General features: G+C 35.7%; 1 protein-coding gene across 1 annotated transcript in view; it reads left to right on the top strand.

Annotated features, from left to right (window-relative positions):
• pod1 (coronin) overlaps positions 1-20,143 on the top strand; it is a 434,089-nt gene that overhangs the window by 11,868 nt on the left and 402,078 nt on the right. Inside the window, exons 2-3 of the mRNA XM_090401146.1 lie at positions 71-161; positions 11,628-11,724. Coding sequence (XP_090257272.1) covers positions 99-161; positions 11,628-11,724 — 160 coding nt within the window. The 5' untranslated portion in view covers positions 71-98. The remainder of the gene's footprint in view (positions 1-70; positions 162-11,627; positions 11,725-20,143) is intronic.

The raw sequence follows: 20,143 nt of genomic DNA, 5'->3' as shown, positions 1-20,143 counted from the left end.
AGTAATAACCATAATTTAAGTTCTGGCTCTCTTTTGTAATGTTTTTTTTGTGTATTTTATTCATATATAGCAGTTTGAAAAATACAGAATTCCATAATATGTGGAGATTTAAGGCATCAAAATACAAGAATGCTATTCCAAAGGTTCCTAATAAGGGAGAGGTAATTTTTTTTTTATATTTTGTTTATTATTATTAGTAGGACTGTTTGTTCTAGTTATGAAAGTGATATAATGATATTGTTTAACTGTTTTGTGATATTTAATAATAATTGTTTAAATGTATTTAATTATATTGATAGTGATTTAATGATATATTAAAAGTACAGCAGTAGAAGGGAGCAAAAGTGAATAATGTATGAGGGATAGCATGAAAAAATATTGGAAGATGAGGAGAATGATCAGGTAGCAATGAGAGAGATAACATGCATGGAGTCTTTTGCAGAAAAAAAAATATGAGAGAACAGGAAGCAGAGTATGAAAGAACAAAAGAGAGAGAGGATAAGGAGAAAGTTTTGTATGGTGATCTTTGATAAGAGACATGTTTGATGAGAGCATGACTGAATGGTGTTAGGAGTGAAGCTTAAGAATGTTATTGACTTGTTTGGATGGAGAGGGTGGAAAGTAAGGAATAATTGTGTCAGCAGGTATGAAAGATCACTTAAGTGGCATCTGGACTTTCTAAAACAATTGAGAAGAGTGGAGGAGGAAGAAGAAGAAGAGAGAAAGTAAGTAAAGATTGTGAGTTTTTTGTCATGGTATGATAGAGGCAGTTGAGAAGGAAGGAAGGATTGATAGTAAATGAGTCATTGAATAAGTTCTGTAGGAGGAATGACATGCAGTATTGTGGATGTATGGAGAGAATTTGATGGAATAGATGGGACTTGAGTGAGTGATAACACTTAAATGGATTTAGGTGTCTATCACAATTGGTCAGAAATAGAGTTTTGGGGAAGGGGAAATGTATGTAAGCAACATTGAAGTGAGTGAATTGGAAAATAATAAAAAAAAAAAAATGCTGAATATAGCTTCTTAAGTTCCAGAATTGAATGGGGATAGTCAACAGAAATTGTGATTGTGCACTACTGCAATTTATATATGTTAATTCCAGAGGCATCCAGGATAAAGATAGTAGTTTTTGGCATTGGTTAGGTCAGCTTGGCTAGAGGTTATAGGTATTAGGGTTGACAGATGATGCAGTTATAGGAATAGCATTATCAGAGAGGAGGGGTTTTGCTAATGATAGCAGAGAAATTGCAGGCAAAAGCAGTAGGACTTCAGGAGGAGGACAGAGATAAGGAAAGTGTTGAATTTGAGGCTCTTTGGGTGATATCAAGGTCAATAAGATGAAATATATAGTCGGTTTGCTTCTCATATGATGAATGATATGGATGGTGTGCATCATGTCCTAGTTGGAAGTGGAAAGTCAGAGTGAAGGAAATGAAGTTTAGATAGCTACTAAGAGATAATTACTTGATGCAGCATTGATGGATAAGAGTGCAGGGTCTAGCATAGTGTCAGAGGATTTGTCAATAAACAATAATTATGCAGTTTTGATTTAGATGGTTGCCAAATACAATAGCAAACAAATTAATCTGAACAAACAAATTTCGTCAGGTTTTGGTTTGGTTTTTGCTTCAGTTCATAATAGTTTTGGTTTCAGTTTACTGTTTTCAGTTTTGGTTTTAGTTTTAGTTCACTATTTTGGTTGAGTGCTGCATGTTTTAACTGTCTCTATGATGTTTGTAATAATGTGTGTTTTTAATAGTGCAAAAAAAGTTGATATTCGTACTGTTTTATTCATTTTGTGTAACTATAAAATGGATACATCTTCAAGAAAGTGATCAGAAATATGTACTCTTTCTCAGCACACATCCATGACTCAAAGACAAATTGCCAATGAGTGTGGTGTTGGTTTGGGTACTGTTAATGTGATTTTAAAGAGGTTTAGGGAGGCAGGTAGCTTTTCTCCTGACAGAAAAGGAAAATGTGAGCAAAAAAGGAAAATTGCACTTTAGATCAATTACTAGTTGGGAAAAGCAAAATGAATCCAAGATTTTTTGCTGTAGACTTAACCATGTCGCCGTCAATATGGATAAAATACATCACTATTCTACACTTCGTATCCATCACATATTTCAATGTAATATCAATGGTATTACAATTTTAATATGCACTTCGTATCCATGGTAATTTGGACATATATATATATATATATATATGTATGTATGTATGTATGTTCTGGCTGTTCAGGTGGTTAAATAGAGACTTGGCAGCTAGTAGGATTAATGTTTCTGACATGACAATTAGTTGAAGATTGGAAGCAGGGCAGACTACTCACAGATCAAAAAACAACTGTTGATGAAGGCTATGCAGAAAAGAGACTCCAGTGGGCAAAAGTGTAGAAAGATTGGACTGTTGAGAAGTGGAAGAAGGTCATATACTCAGATGAGAGCCATTTCTTTGTCCAAGGAGATTGAGTATCTTATGTTTGCAAATCAGTGGTTGAGATGACTTCTCCTGTCCACCTTCAACAAGTTTAGATGGTTGCCAAATACAATAGCAAACAAATTAATCTGAACAAGCCAAATTTCATCAGGTTTTGGTTTGGTTTGGTTTTTGCTTAAGTTCACAATAGTTTTGTTTTCAGTTTACTGTTTTTGGTTTTAGTTTTAGTTCACTATTTTGGTTGAGTGCTGCATGTTTTCTAAAAAGGATGTTCTTGGGTTGGGTTTATACATGATGGTAGAGGATCACTTGTGCCTGTTGATGGTATGATTAAAATGACCAATACATAAAAATGTTGGAGAAAAGAGTGTTCCCACAAATCCAGAAAGACAAAAACTCATCTTTCAACAGGATCTTGCTCCATGCCATACTTAAAAAAAAAGGGAAAGAATTCCTCAAACTTCCTGACATCCAATTGCTTCAGTGGCCAGGTAACTCTCCTGACATTAACCCAATAGAAAATTTATGGGCCACAGTGAAAAAGAGACTTGGAAAATTAAATTGTGATACAAAGAATAACTTAATACAATTCATTATAAAAGTGTGGTTTTGAGATACAGGAATAAGAAATATGTGTTCTACGTTAGTAGAGACCATGCCTAAGCATATTAATGAACTTATTAAGAACAGAAGAGCACATATAAATTATAAGGTAAAGTCAGAATTTAATATTTGTACTTATTTTTTTTGAAATTAAAATTTTTCTTTCAAATGTGTATTTGGATTAATTTGTTGCTACTGTATGTTAAATTTTCAGTTAAGAAGAGATACATAGAGAATTAGAGAACAGGCAATTATGACAAGAGTAGCGTGAAGTATCTTCATTGACTTAAATTAAAAATTCCAGCTTCTCATTCAGCTTATACAACAGCCCAAAAAGTGTTAAAAAAAAAAAGGGAAAAAAAAGTTTTATCAGCGATTCCAAATCGGACTTCATAAGAATGAAATGCAATAAACTTGCCCCCTGCTAAACTGGCAGTAGAGCTCTCTGATAAGACCATTTGGCATAACTTCTGCCCTTTCCTTTTAACACACACACACCTCTAGGATTCTGATGGCACCATGGTAACTTCACTCAAGGAAATGGCAGTTCTTTTGTAATCAGTTTTTAACTCCAAATCTTACCTTGGTGACCATGGCAAATCAGCTCCTCTGAACTTTTGTCAAAAGGACATCAGGCAAACCCTGATTAATCTCGATACTAATGAGGTTCTTGGTTCAGATGGTATTATTGTTTTATTATTATTATTAAGAGCAACTCATCAAGGGAGGCTACATTCCACATGCACCAGCTATTATACTTATTCTTGAATTCATTCACACTGCTTGCACTCACAGCATTCACTGGCAATCCATTCCAATCACGCACACCCTATGAGAGAAAAATCTATACCTCACTCCCTTCTTAGCATCATTCATTCTCAGCTTCCAAGGATGCCCTCTTGTCCTTTCTCCACCCTCCATAAATCGAAAAATTCCATCAATTGAAATTCTGTATGACCCTTTCAGAAGTTTGTAAGTTTCAATCATATTACCTCTCTTTCTCCTGTTTGCTAGTGTTTGCAGTTTACAAATTCTCAATCTGTCTTCATAATCAGTATTCCACAATCTTGATATCATTTTTAACACACTCCTTTGCACTCTCTCCAATATATCAGAATCACAATGGAAACCAGGAGACCAGAACTGCACACAATAGTCCAAGTGAGGTCTTATCAAGACATTGTAAAGAGGCAAAATGACTTTACATGTGAACGTTCGTTTCAGCATTGCAATTATCTTTTGAGTTGTATTTGCAATCTTCGTTACATGGATCCTGAACTTCAACTTCCTATCTACTAACACTCCAAAATCCCTAGTCTCATCTATTTCTTCAAGCATAATCCCACCAATATAATACAACATTGGATATCTAATCATGCTGAACGAATGACCATACCTTTATTCAGTGGTGTAGCTAGAGCTTTTGCCACCTGGGGCAGTCCCTGAGTTTGCCGCCCCTCTCAATGCACACCAAAAATACTACAAAAAGTCAAAACAACGTATAGGGAAATAAATTAAAGCACTATGTTTATTTTTGAAGTAAAACTTTAATTCCAACATTCTAAAATGTTATTTTTCTTGCTTTTCTGTTACCAAAATCGTCGATGACATTGGTGAAGTCTATTTCATAGTAATTTAGGTAATTCTTAATCTATTTTATTTAGAAAAACTCCTCTCACAACTAGCAACACTTACAGCAATTGTGAGGAAAATTCACAGTAGTATTAGAATAATTGGAAATGAGTTCTCGAGACTGTATTTCAGAATTAACTGCAAAAGTTCAAAAAAGGTTCAAAGTGTCGTCCTGGGTAGACTGCCCTGCCCTAGCTATGCCTCTGCTTTTACTGCCATTGAACTGACATCCCTTTTCCCATACCCACAATTCCAGCCTATTCAAATTATTCTTCAAGTACCGCATAGCAGCAGCATTCCTGATTACCCTACCTATCTTTGCATCATCAGCAAATAGCTGTATGTTGCTTGTAAAATTCTTCCCAACATCATTAATGTATAGAATGAATAACAGTGGACCAAGCACTGATCCTTGTGGTACACCACTATCTATCTATCCCTCTCATCTGTCCTAGGACGGGTTGAGTCCCTTCCTAATGAGGGGATTACTCACGTATTAATGCAGCCGGTTCACCACTCCTCTGCTGCATCCCCTAAGGGAGATATTTATGACTGTAATCCGTGTATGTTCATGGGGCTGGTTTGCCTGCTTGCAGGATGAAAAACCCCAGATAAACTGGGGGGGGAGATTCTGCTGTCCATGCCCAAGACCAGCTAACTTGGCTATGGCTGAGGAAGATCCTTAAGCTCCTCACGTCATCGACAGGAATTGAACCTAGGGCAATCCTTCCCCAGGCACATGGTTGTGAAGCGCATGACCACTAGTCTAACTGTGCAGACTGGTACATCACAGGTTACCTTAAATCTTGCAGACTCACATCCCCCATATACCACCTTTTGATATCTGTCAATCAACCATCCTCTTATCTATGCTAATATTCTATAATCCAAACTCATATTCTCCAATTTATGCAACAGTGTACCATGCTGTATTCTGTCAAAAACCTTAGCAGAATCCAAAAGTATCATAGTGTATCCATTCTCCTTGTCTAGTTCAATGGTAACATTGTTATAAAATGTGAGCAAGTAGCTAAAACATGACCTTCCCTTAGTAAACCCATGTTGCTTGTTGCAAAGTAGAGATTCACTGTCAACCTGTTTCTGAATGCAAGCCCTAACCAACTTTTCCAAAATCTTCACCACCACTCCTGAAATACTAATTGGTGAATACCATATTTGCTTGGATATAATTTGCTCTCATGTATAACCCACACTCCTGATTTTACTTTAGGATAAAAAAATTAAAAAGTTTCACATATTCCTCACACACGGAAAAAAGTTTAAACATTCACGTATGGATGATAGTAACTCATCCCCCACCACAGTACACAACACGTCCTCTCCAACAGCCACTATACTGCAGGTGCAAGAAAAACAAGTAGTTTTATTGTATCACTGAATAATATATAGAGACATTTGCAGTCTGTGTAATATATTTTTCAAAAAATAGTGCAATTAGAGACAACTGGGATAAAAAAGGTATTAACTGAAGAATCGTGTTCCCTCGCATAGGAACTAGACTCAAGCAAAGCCATATGTTGCACCAGCAAACACAGTATCTAACTAAAAACTATTGTTCAATTTTTCAATTACATGAAATAAGGATTTGTTTGATTGCATTTAAATTTTCAATGTCAATTTTCAAAGACCGATCACAAAGGCTAACTTCAAATAAAATTCTACCACAAATTGAAACATGTCATATAATGTGTGTGAGAGTCCGCCCACGCAGCTTGACAAGAAAGCGGCAGGCAAACAAGCAGCAATAAAATTCAATTGAAGGGTTGAAGCTTTGTGTGAGTTGAGCACACCCTGCACGATGCAGAAGTGGTACACAAATGGTAATGAGAAGTTCCGTTGGAAAGATAAACGGGCAAAACACCACCCCGTCATGAACATGTAAAACTAAGAAATATATAGTGAATGTTGCTATGGCAGTTTCAGATATTATGGAATTTGGTTGAAGAGAATTAACATTTCAACTTAACAATTGTCGGCTTGCCTTTGTCGTTGGGGTCCCCACAATCTTTTGTTAATACCGCACCAATCATATTCACATCTTCATAGTTCCTCTATCTATACTGGCTTACCATTGCTGTCCGTTTCATGCTCTGCTTTCACTTCTTATTAGTCATTCGTGAAGGATTGTTCACTATGTATCTCAAGTCTTGTAAATTACTGGTAATTTTTGTTTGAAATAATGGGAAAGAAGATGATGCTATTTGGATAGATGACTTTGACGATGCACACAAGGAAACTGCTCTTGAGGCCAGAAGTAGCGATAGTGAATAGGAGATTCTAAGTCATACCTGTTTTCAGTTTTTTTCTGAAAACTTTAGTTTCCAAAAATCCCTGCACACAATTTTTTAGCTTCAATTTTGGGAAAAAATGTATGAGTTATATTCAATAAATACAGTAGTTGGACACATCTGTCTTTACACCACCCTTGTGCAATGGAATTACCATACATTCTTTCCATTCCTGCAGAATTTTCTCTGTTCTGAGACTCATATTAAACTGCCTGGTCAAAGGAATAGGCAGTTCAGCTGAACACTCTTTTTGCACGTGCTGATACCCCATCAGTCCTTATTGCTGAATTTTTATTAAGTTTGTGCAACAGCTTTAATACCTCATCCTCATACCTGAGTTTCTTCATCCAGTGAAGAGGTAGCAGAGAACTCAATGTCCCATACACCAGGTTGATAACTTTAACAGAATGGGTATGCATTAGTTGAACAACCTCTTCTTCATCTAACCCTCACTCCATCTGCATTTAGAAGAGTTAATCTTTCAGATTCATGTTTTTTCTTTTTCTTGCAGCATATCGATTGAATTCTTGTTGGTTGTCTTTAGTGTGCAGAGCCAGTTTCTTTTCATACTCAGACTTTGTTTTCCATACAACAGTTGTGACTATTCTAGCCTGCTGCTTATAATTTTCATAATGCACATCATCCTTATGCACATGGTATTCCTTCCACATCATCCTTTTCTTACAAATCTGTTGCTTAATAAGATTACACATCCATTGGACTCCTACCCTATTTATTCTTCGAGCTCTCAGGACACACTCTAATATCTCATCATTTAAGTATTGTTTAAATGGTTTCCACGCACTGTCGATATTCTTCCCATCCATCAACTGATCCCATTCCACTGAACTCAGTATACCCCTCAGTTGGTCATAATTTCCTGTTGCTTTGTAGTTCAGCATGTAACCTTTTCTGAATGGAACATTCATCGACTTAGTCACTTCGCAAGTGAGTATTGCATCATCGCTGTCACCAACCAGAGGCAGAATAGGTACATCTTTTAACTGAAACGCCCTCTGACACTATAATCAAATCTAACACTCTTTGCTCTCGAGTTCCTTCTGTCACATGTTGTTTGAGGAAGTTGTCCTGCAACAGCTCGATAAATGCATTTTCATTCTTCTCATGAGATTCTACTGCTACTCAATCAATATTTGGATAATTAAAGTCTCCCATTATGATTACTCTTTTTTGCACTCATCCTTTCTATTTGGTAATGCATTTCTTCATCACTAGCAACCGATCCACCAGATCTGTAACAACACACCGCTATGTAATTGATTTTGTTAGATTCCACCTCACACCAGATGGCTTCAAACTCACTGCCACATGAAATACTGTTAGTAGTAGTACTATAATTGTAGGTCTCAACTCTAACTGGATTCAAGTCATCCGATATCACTTGCAGCATGCCCTCTCCTCTCCTATCCTTTCTAAAAAATGGTGTACCCTTTACACTCGATACCAGTTAGTATGTCTGGTTCTGCTAGCCAGGTCTCACTAATGACTAAACATACACACGTAACCACAGTAATAAGATTTTTTAATAAGTTAATATTTCATCCTAAGTATCATAGGACACCTAAAGTACAGTTAATTCAAACAATACTAGGAATCGCATACAGTTAGGGTGCATGCTTACAATGGAATCCCTCTGTGTGTGCGTGCAGTAGCGTGTTATAGAATGAAATTTTAATATATCTGAAAAAAAGGGGGAGGTTACATTAAAATGAGATAACATATATAAAATTATTTTACACAATTTAGGATGACAATTTTCCAAACTTTAGGGATAATAAGAACGTCATTACAGTTCAAATTGGGTCTGTGACGTAGGGCTTCAGCATTTTCTTTATATAAATGTTCATGTTTATATAAAGATCTTGCAGTAGCGTGTTATAGAATGAAATTTTAATATATCTGAAAAAAAGGGGGAGGTTACATTAAAATGAGATAACATATATAAAATTATTTTACACAATTTAGGATGACAATTTTCCAAACTTTAGGGATAATAAGAACGTCATTACAGTTCAAATTGGGTCTGTGACGTAGGGCTTCAGCATTTTCTTTATATAAATGTTCATGTTTATATAAAGATCTTGCAGTAGCGTGTTATAGAATGAAATTTTAATATATCTGAAAAAAAGGGGGAGGTTACATTAAAATGAGATAACATATATAAAATTATTTTACACAATTTAGGATGACAATTTTCCAAACTTTAGGGATAATAAGAACGTCATTACAGTTCAAATTGGGTCTGTGACGTAGGGCTTCAGCATTTTCTTTATATAAATGTTCATGTTTATATAAAGATCTATGTAGAAGTTTGGTCTTTTTCCAATGGATCCTATGGTTTGGGTTTTCAATTCCGTGTTGCACGAGGTCAGACTTCAGCTGTTTGATAAGACGAATATGGTCTTGATGTTCTGAAATGCGTTTGCTAATAGATCTACCTGTCTGTCCATAGTAGGACAATTTACAGGAACATGGGACCTTATACATGCCAGGTAGCATCAGAGGTGAGAGTTTTTCTTTAGGAGAAGGTAACCAGTTGTGGATCTGGTTGATTGGTTTGTAGGTAGCAGCCGATTTATATTTCCTCATAATTTTTGAAAGACATTTGGAAATGCCTTTGACATAAGGTATGGGAATCCTACAGGCTTGTTCTTTTATAGGTTGATGTGTGGGGAAGTGATTGATGATTTTTTGAGTTATTTTTGGGTTGTACCCATTTTGTATGGCTGTATTTTTGATTGTTTCAAATTCTTGGTTTAAAGGTTCTTCGGAGGAGCAGAGTTTGTGTGCTCTGGTTACTAATGATTTAATGATGCCAAATTTTTCAGATGGATGATGAGCCGAAGAATTGTTAATGTAGCGGCCTGAAAATGTTGGCTTGTGATAGACAGAAGTGGAGATAGAACCATTCTTCTTTTCTTTGGATGTGTACATTCCGGAAGGAGATACCCTGTGGAGATTATCTTTCTAGCGTGAATTTGATGCAAGGATGAAGAAGGTTGATTTTATCTAGAAACAAGTGTAGTTCTTGTTCAGAACGACCCCAGACAGCAAAGACTTCATTGACATATCGTAGTCAGATTTTTGGTTTAGAATTAAATGTGAAAATTTTTTCATTCTAAAAATCACTACTTTAAAGCACTTTGAAGCAGTTATTTAAAGTAGTGATTTTTCTTCATCTTACTGCATGAAGGATGTTAAGTAGATGGTGTGCTAGTCTGCTTTTTCTATATTAATTTATAAATATATATAAATCAGTTTCTTGTCATTTAGCTCAGATTTTTGCTAGTTTGTCCATAATAGGCAGTTTATATTGTCAGTGAATATCTTATATGCTTCTGATATTGCTAATGAATGAACCTTTATCCTTAGGAGAGCAGATAAAGGAGGCTAGTTTGAACATGTGGGTTAGTACTTGATATATGTTAAATATTTCTTTGATTCTTTCATAATATCCCCCTTATGTAAATATTACTACTGTTTTGGAGTGGTCTGTGTGGTCCCTTTCAGTCTGCATGTTATCAAAATAAATGTATCTTTCATTCTTTTTTTTTAATATCTTTCATTCTTTTTTTTTTTAATTTCTAATTTTTGTGTCAGCAAATAATGCTGATACAAAAATTAGTTTTCGCTTAGAACACACATGATAATAAAACTTCCTTTTCCAGGGCTCCTAAAATTTCTCTGTGAAATCCATGGTATTAGTCATCATTTAAGCAGCATAGGCATTAATGGTTGTGTAAAAATTAGTTTTTGTTTAAGATTATTTTTTATACACAGTTAACAGTTAAAAACACCTTTTTTTTGTGCTAAAATTTGGTCCCTGTTACTTATCTATTTTTCATATTCCCACATGTCCTTGAGGGTACAGAGGTCTGACATATATCAATTTACAGACAAGTTAACTCTGTGAGAATGGCCAGTCCTCAGCAGGGTGCCAACAGCATCAAACGATTGGTCCCTTCCAACTACTAACTGTGCTCAGACTTAACTTTTTGTGTTAATATGTGAGCCATTAGTAGCAGAGACTACAAATCAGCCAACCTTTGCTGGCTACCTTTTCTATTAACCCTTAATAATAGCTTATAAGAGCATAATGCTAACATGGGTCTAACATAATCAGTAGGTGAGTAATGCACACAATGAAAGTTACCCATGGATGTCATTAAAATCTTAATTGTACATTCAGGCTTTTGGATAAATAATAACAGCATTTCATTTAAATTAGGATATGTACTAACCAACTGTTTCTGATTATGCTTTATTAGAAATAAAGTTAAATAAATGGATCCATAACATTTGGTTATTATGCTATGATGGTACTTTCACTAAATAGGCAGAAATGTAGGTTTTCATTGCTTTGATCTTGCTTGCTTTGGGCTTAGCTTCATATTTTGATGTTTTGCCCTTCCCTTAGCACAACCATCTATTCTGTTTACCTCAGTAAAAGTTCACAATCAGAAATCATGTAACTGTATAATTAAACATTAATCTGATAATGATAATATGATAACTCCATAATGGTGTCATCAGATATTAAGAAATGTACTATTAATAAAGCAGCTGATTCACATATGTTAACATATATCATATACAGTTTTAACATTTTAATTTTAGGGATGGATTTTGGGAATTACTGTAGGGACATCACATTCCCATGGAAACAACATCAAAGCAAGTGCTGCATTCATGGCTTTTAGCCTTGAAACTAGAGGTAAGTTTAACTATATGTGTTGACTCTAGAAGTGTTCCTGCCATTTTTTTGAATTATTATTATTATTCACTTACATGGAGTCATAAGACTCATCACGGGAGGCCCATCTTAAACAACACAGTCTACCATACCATACTTGAATTCATTCACTGTTCTTGCCATCACTACTCTATGAAGTAATGCATTCTACAGTCCGAAAACCACTCCTTACCCTCTTACTCACTGCTTCCATTCATAACTTCAAGGAATTTCTCCTTATCCTTGTTCCTCCCTCTTGATCTACCATACAAAAGAACTCCCCAGTGTCAATCCTGTAACCCCCCCCCCCAACAGTTTAAATGTCTAAATCATATCAGCTATCCTCCTTCTATCGACCAAACTCTGTGCAGTCCACACGTCCTCAGTCTATCCTCTTATCTACCATTCTATTTGTTACCTGCCTTTGCACTCTTTTTGTTGATTTGTCCCCTTTAAATCCTGGCAACCAAATCCAAGATAATCCAGATGTATTCTGATCAGGGTTTTCACCACCTTTTGTGATATGTTTTCTAAACTTCAAGTTCCCATCAGTCATCATCCCAAGGTCCTTTGCCCCTTCCACTCCTAGTTCAGTTCCTCCAACTTTCCTCTAGTACAGTTCAAGACTTTACATTTAGTTGCATTAAACTAATATCCCCATTCATTTACTCATCTGTCCAGCTTATTCAAATCTTCCTGAACAGATACCACATTGACACTGTTATTAATAAATCTTCCTAGCTTCACATCATCTACAAGCAGCTGAATATCTCCCTACAATCCATTGACAGTGTCATTGATATAAATGAATAATGCAGGTCCCAATACTGAGCCTTGAGGGACACTACTTGTAACATATTGCTTCCTTGATACTGTTCCCTTGTACACAATTCTCTGATACCTATCAGACAGCCAATCCCTCAGTCCTGTTCACTAACCTGATTCAGTTCCTGAGCAAATCCCCCAATCCAGTTCACTTTTCATGTGGCACTGCAACTCATTGATATAAAGGTTAAACAATAGAGGTCCCAATACTGAGCCTTGTGAGATCCTACATGTATAACCTTCTTCCTTGATACTGCTCCGTTCTACACAAAACTTTCTGCTACCTATCAGATAGTCAATCGCAATTCAGTTCACTAGCCTTATATAGTCAGACTTTTTCATTGAAAAGCCAAGGCAATAGAACTCTAATTTCCTTAGCACATTCTCTAAACACACACATGATGAAATCCCATCCAGTCCCATTGCTTTATTGACATCCTGTCCCAATCCGGTTCACTAACTTGATATCCAAACTCATAATACTGTAACTTAAATATCACTTATCATGTGGCACCCTGTCAAATGTCTTTGTGAAAAAAAAAAAAAAAACAGTATATGCCTTTCCTTCCCTCATAAAATGCTGTGTACAATCTCTTCAAAATCTTAACAACTACAGAAGAAATATAAATTGGCCTACAGTTTGACATTTCTATTCTACGATGACCACCCTCATGCAGCAGGACTCTTTCCCTCCATCCACTCCTTGGGCACCTTTCCCATAGCCAAACTCTCATTGAAAAGCCAAGGCAATAGAGTTCTCATTTCCTTAGCACATTCTTTAAAACACACATAGTGAAATCCCATCCAGTCCCATTGCCTTATTGGCATCCTGAGAACTTAGTATTTGTAACCCAATCTCTTCTTACACTTCCAAACCTTGACACCCTCTCCATTCCCTCTGGTAATAAATTCTTCTTTTCCAGGATGAAATATCCCAATGAAGCGATCATTAAACAGCTCCACTTTGTTCTGCATCAGTCACTTTACCCCCATTTTCATCTAACAATATTGCCACATAATGAAAGAATTTCTTCAGATTTTCCTCTGATCTCAGGGCTCTTCTTATATTCAAGTTTTGCTTTCCTTACCATGCTATTTACTTTCTTAGCCTGAGTCTTATATTCCTTAAGTAACTGCTCTCCACCCTTCTCCTTTTGCTTTTTCCATAACCCCCTTTTCATCTGTAGTTCCATTTGATATCTTTAGTCATCCACTTTAGACCAAATCTTGTTCTCTTTTTCACTTGAGGCATACAACTTTCCATTGATGCTAATAAATATTCCTTCACTAGTTCCCATGTACTGATGATATCGCATTCATCCAGTTCTTCCACCATATAATTCCACATAAATTCCTTTCTTCTTGACACTTCTGCATGTCTACTCATCCACTCAAGACTGCAGTCACTCTCTCCAGCTGGGTGGGTGGGGGCTTAGGTTCTCTGATACCAGGACCAGATCGAGAATTCCAGAAATAATGATCATTCATTTTGCACTTGCCAAACTCAACTGCCTAAACATTTCTTGCTCCTCAAACTCTGTATTCCCTGTCCTATAGCAACATCCACTAAATATCCTAATCTGCCTGCCTACCCTCCACCTTACACCATATACTCTCAGTACCATCAGTGCCATTTTCTCCTCCAAATCCTCAACTCTGAGAGGACACAACTCATCACTTACCATAAGCAATACTCCACTACTGCATTTGCCCTTCCTGTACTACCAAAATACACTATATCCTTCTATTTCTATTCTTGTTGGTATGTAATCTTCATTCAACCATGTTTCACTGATCCCAATAATCTTTTGACTAGCTGAGGCTATCAATGCCACTAATTAATCTTATTTATTCCTGATACCCTTGGCATTTGTATAAAGAAACTTCAATGAATTGTCAGTATTTCTATACCTGTTATTATTCCTCCACACTTCCTTTAATTCTACTTTTTCATTCCAGTCTCTGGACACAATAGATGTAGTGACTAAAAATCCATTTACTCCTGTGAAGAAACATCTGTTTTGACAGAAAAATCAATTGTTTTACAAGAAAAATACTATTTGGTGATCTCAAATAAAATATTAGCATATCCAGGATTTATTACTACATAAAGAAATACACTAATACAAGGATACTCTAATAGCAATCATTATTAATTAAAGAAAATTATTCTTAGAAAACAAAAAACTAAAATAAAAATAACAAATTGCAGAGATGATTTGCTTGCTTAGCTTCATCATTGCACATTTCTTGCCACATCTCAATGAATCATCTGATCAACATTATTAGTTCTATGAATATGCTCTCTCTATAATTCTATTCTTTCTTTCTTCTATTCTTCTCTATTCTATTCACATCTGACTATTGTGCACAGGTCTGGTCTCCTGGCTTCTGCTGTGATTCTGATACAGTGAAGAGAGTGTTAAAAATGATATCAGGATTGTGGAATACTACAGGATACATTGAGAATTTGTATACTGTATGCGCTAGAAGAAAGAGGAGATGATATGATTGAGACATACAAACTTTTGAAAGGGTCATACAGGATTTCAGTTTGGCATCCTTGGAAGCTGAGAATGAATTCTGCTAAGAAGGGGGTGAGGACTAGATTTTTCTCTCATAGGGTGGTGAATGATTGGAATGGAGTGCCAGTGAATGTTGTGTATGCAAGCAGTGTGAATGAATTCAAGAATAAGAATGATAGCTGATGCATGTAGTATGTGGCCTCCCTCGATGTGTCCCTGACTCCCTTCAGGTCTCTCTTAATAATAATAATTTACTAAGCTATCAGTGTATATAGGCAATGTTTTTATTGGTTAATTATTTTTATATTTTTTAAACAAAAATCTTCTCATAAATGTTTTATTATAGGATTATAGAATGATGTAATTCGTTCTACCCTACATCAGCTTATTGGACACCCACCCTTTATATTCTCTTTCATCCTGTAATTTTTTTCTTCTATTGTTATTTTCCCTTCTAACTGTTCTGTGATAACTTCCTATGCATATATGACTTGATTGATGACTGAAACATTTTTAAATGTTATTCTTATATGAGATGATAAAATATAATCTATTTCACTTTTTGTTTGTCCATCTGAACTAATCTTGTCCATAAAAATGTCCATTTTCGGTTTGGTATTTTCTTGTGAAACATGTTTATAGCATTCAACTGGTTCCACATCATAAAGCTTAGCATCATATTTCCTCTTTCATTTTGTTCTCCTATGCCACTTTTCCTTGTACACTTTTCTCCTGCTGGTTGGTGCACATATTTGTATTATTTTATTGGTTTTCTATTCTGATTGCACTATGATATATGCTACCTGATCTGATATTCCTGCATATTTCGTAACCTAGTTTGCTATACTTTTGTTTATAAGAAAATCTACTCTTTTCTGCTTGACATCATCTGATCCTTTCCAGTATGTATACTTTTCAGTATTTATAATTAAAGAGTTAAAATATCATTTATGGAAAGTTAGGAAAAAACATGGCTTTGAAAATCAGCAGTGACATGCGAATGCTTTATAACATCGTATTTATGGAAATTCGGTTGTTCTTGTCTAATTTGGTGAGCTGTGAAATTTTGTGTGGTGGTGCAGATTACCTATGTTATGCAATATTTATCAGAGAATATAAATTCTCTCTATTCTTATTATGGGAGATTTTCACACTGTTCCATTCTCTTAGCTCACTGTGGGCTTATGGTTTGCTGCAGGGATGACTGGAGAGCAATCCCAGGTAGTGAAGGTTAACTTGAGGTTAACTAAAAGGCTAACCACCTGAATATCAGTTGTCTCTGAATTTTGGTTCCATTTGGTCTTTTGATTCAGCTATATGAAATTGGTGAAAAAAAGAGGTAAAAAAATAGCCTTTGGTGCTACATGATGTTAAATTTAAAGGAGTTGAGAGGCCTTTTTCCTCTGTCTTGTACTATGCATCTTTCTTTTCTTTCTTCTAATACTATCAGGTTCTTTAGCACCCCTATACTACTCTAGGCCTATGATGAGCATTCCTTCACTTTTTCACTTCAATAAATGTCAAAACCAGTCTTGGGTAGTGACCTTTCCCATAATGTACAGCAATATACACTTGTCTGAAAGGAAATGTACTCTTCATTATGGGATACCGAGGCAGTTGATAACGAATTCAACGGCCTCTATATACAGTTAGAAGAGTCATGAAAACACATCCCATACTAACTTTGTTTGCTTATGCATGGATAGAGAATTAAAACAAAAATTATTTGCCTGTTATAATTTATAAAAAACAAATCATTTATCTGTTATAATTTACAATATGGTATTGTTATATGAAATAGTTTGAATTTTGCAGTCAGTTTATCTGAGTTCTGGGATCAACTATTGTGCTAGCTTCAACTTGTTTACACATCAATTATTACATGGATGTGAAGTGTCCATTGAAAGTGAAATAACAGTTCAGTACTGTTAGATCAACATGGATACAAAGCATAAATTAATTGATATATTTTATCTGTGTGACCATTTGGATGATTAAACACGTGAGTTTCTAAGAGAGGAAAAAAACTTTACTTGCTTATTCCAAAGGTTGTTTAACTCGGAACCAGCTGGGAAAAAGGTATCTTGTAGTTGGTGACTAGAATTCTGAATCTGTAATGGTACTTTTGATATGGGAATGGAAATGTTGCCCCAAGGCTTCAGAGGCACATTGTTGTGTCCCATTTTATGATTTTTATTCTAACTAGTAATTTCCTTTCATCTATGTTCTACTATTATCTATGCTTGAGATATCACCAAAATTTTTACTAATACTTAGTTATTTCTCCCCTTAGTACCCCTAATATTTGTATTATACTGCACCTTTTGGGATATTTAGTTTGAGATATTATATACAAAAACAAGGAGAAAGAACTAAAATATGTCAGAAAGTGTAACTATGTTGCAGTCGTGACACTTTATCTCGTTTCTTAACACATTGATTTCCCGCGTGATTAGGTTCATATTTTTCAAGTGGTGCATTGGACAGCAATTTCAGACAACTGTTTTATCATTGGACAAAAGGTTTATTAAATTCCTTAACATGGTACAATTCAAATTTTAGTTATTACTCAATTGAATGCTATACTAAATATTTACAAACTGACATTAGCTTATCATAAATAATTAAGCTATGATCCTATAATGGGTATTACAATCATGCCGCCATACACATTCAACACATAACTTCATATGACATGGACATATAAGATTAATTCACACTATTTAACTATCCAAACTTAAGTAGCTTAACTAAACCATTTACTGCACTAATACATAACTATGACATTTAAACTTTCTTATACAATATAATAGACATGCAAAATTCTCAGGACACTTAATTACTCATATAACATTAACACTAGCCAGCTTACTTGCAGTATATTCTGTCAGATACTAAAGTCCTAGTATTGTTTTCTTGGTCACTTCAACAGTTCAGTATTAGAATAATGATAACTAATACAGACGAATCTTAGTTAACATGAGATATAATTTTCAGTACCTTTCTTTCCTGAGTTTGCCATATGGGCCTCTATCATCTTTTTCTGATTGAAGTATCCTGGTATAACCTCTCCGATAATCTGCTTCTCCTATGTTCCCTTTTGAATTGAACTATGCCTACGCAGTCTTTACCTTTCGTTATTCAGGACACACTTTGAATCGTCTAAATAACGGCTGTGCAACTCGCGACGTGGATATCGATTTCTTTACAGCTTTCTCTTTTTCGTGGTTGTCACTGAAGTTGAAACACAAAGAATATGCTTTCTTTTCTTTGACTATATGGCATTCTTCACTTCTTACATAGGAAGTACGGAATCGAAATCCTGCTCACTTTCGTTTCCGTGTTGTGACGACGGAGATATAACCCCTATCTCGCCACTCAGGAAACACCGTGAAACCCATACGAAGGAGCTCGCGAAGAACTCTCCTGGAACGAAACCAAAAGCCAAATAGGTCTAAAAGCCTAAAAGTCTAAAAAGCCTCGTGGGGGGGGGGATTTTCAACCCTTTTATACCTGCTCTCCTAACAGCATCTTCTTTAACTTCTTTTCCCCATCCCATATTTGATTTTACTTCACCGACCAATTAGGGTGGCGTTTTTCTGCCAAACTTCCTTTGGTCGGTGAGCCCGTAACTATGTCTCAATCCGGGAATCAGCCCTGAGCGATAGTCTGTTGTTTTTCTTTTGCTAGCCTCTAACTTAATCCCCTTTCCAAAATTTCTCTATGAACTTACTTAATATTTTAATCTCTAGCCTGTCACATACCATCTCTTATGACTAATCCTTTTCTGTCTTATTTAGTTAAATTTTCTCTTTTATATCATATTACAACATTAATATATTCTTTCTTTTTGTTAGTTATTTCAACAAACACCTTTATATTTTATATATTTTATTGGATGCAAGAATATTTCCTTTTCTTTTAAATAATTCATCTATTAGCTTTTATGCAGGGTTCTTAATTTATTTTCTCCTCATGTTACTCCAAGCTATCATGGTGTAACATGATATATTCTGTATACCTTAAGAATATATGATATATATTCTTAAGGTATCAGGATGTAACAACATGTGGGGTCTGGTTAAAGGCTTGTATAAGAGAACATCTATCTTATTATTTTTTCTATTTATCATCAGCTCCGTATTATTGCAGCAGTCTTCTGTTGTCTTTGCTACACTGCAGTGTACCCTCTGAGGCACAGGAAGGTGAAATAAGACATCATCCCTGATACATTTTTTGAACAACCTCCTACTCCAGTTTGCATCATTCAACAAACTACTGAGCTATGGAGGCTCAGTCAGTATAGATGAAATCCTTTGGTTGGAAAGACCTGGGTTCGATTCCCATCAATGAAGTGAGGAACCTTTATCTTCATCTCTTTCGACTAAAGGTGAGTTAGCCGGTCTCATATGGAGGTAGGGGTTTTTCCACCCGAAAACTGGGTTTTTCGTCCCCCAGAACAGGCAAACTGGCCCTGTGAACACACATGGATTACAGACATGAATACGTCCCAGCCATATGCTGGTCTGCATAAAATTGGGGGGGGGGGGAAAGCAATGGTGAATGACCCTGTAAAAATCTCACCAGGAATTCTTTGTGGGCAATGCCTACAAAGTCCCCTATGGTCAGAAAATGACTAAAAAGGGAAAACTAAGTGACAAACTGAATTAAACTGTTTGCAATATCATTGAAGTATAGATTATGGAACCAACTGTGGAACCCTATTATGTTGGAGGTTTAATGGATTTTTTACAACACTCAAAAAGAATTAAAATAGAATTTAATACTTCCTATATTTCGTCCTAGTCACTAGGACATCTACGGGGATTACAAAGACAATTAATGTAACATGCACACAAAAACTTACAATACTAAGCCCAACCACGTGGGTGACAATACAGTCCTATCTAGGTGGAGCGCCCTCTAAGGGCAGTTGTAGGTGGCCTGGAATGTAAAGTGGGACCTCTGGTGATGACTGTTTCCCAAATCTTCGGAAGCTTAATGCAACCGTATTTGTTAAGATTTGGTTGGTTTTTGAGAGCTGCTGCTGC

Source organism: Typopeltis vanoorti, chromosome 12 (genome assembly GCF_054136105.1).
Source record: "Typopeltis vanoorti isolate ZY-2024b chromosome 12, IOZ_Tvanoo_1.0, whole genome shotgun sequence".
NCBI lineage: Eukaryota > Metazoa > Arthropoda > Arachnida > Uropygi > Thelyphonidae > Typopeltis > Typopeltis vanoorti.
This window is presented reverse-complemented; position numbering and strand designations above follow the sequence as displayed.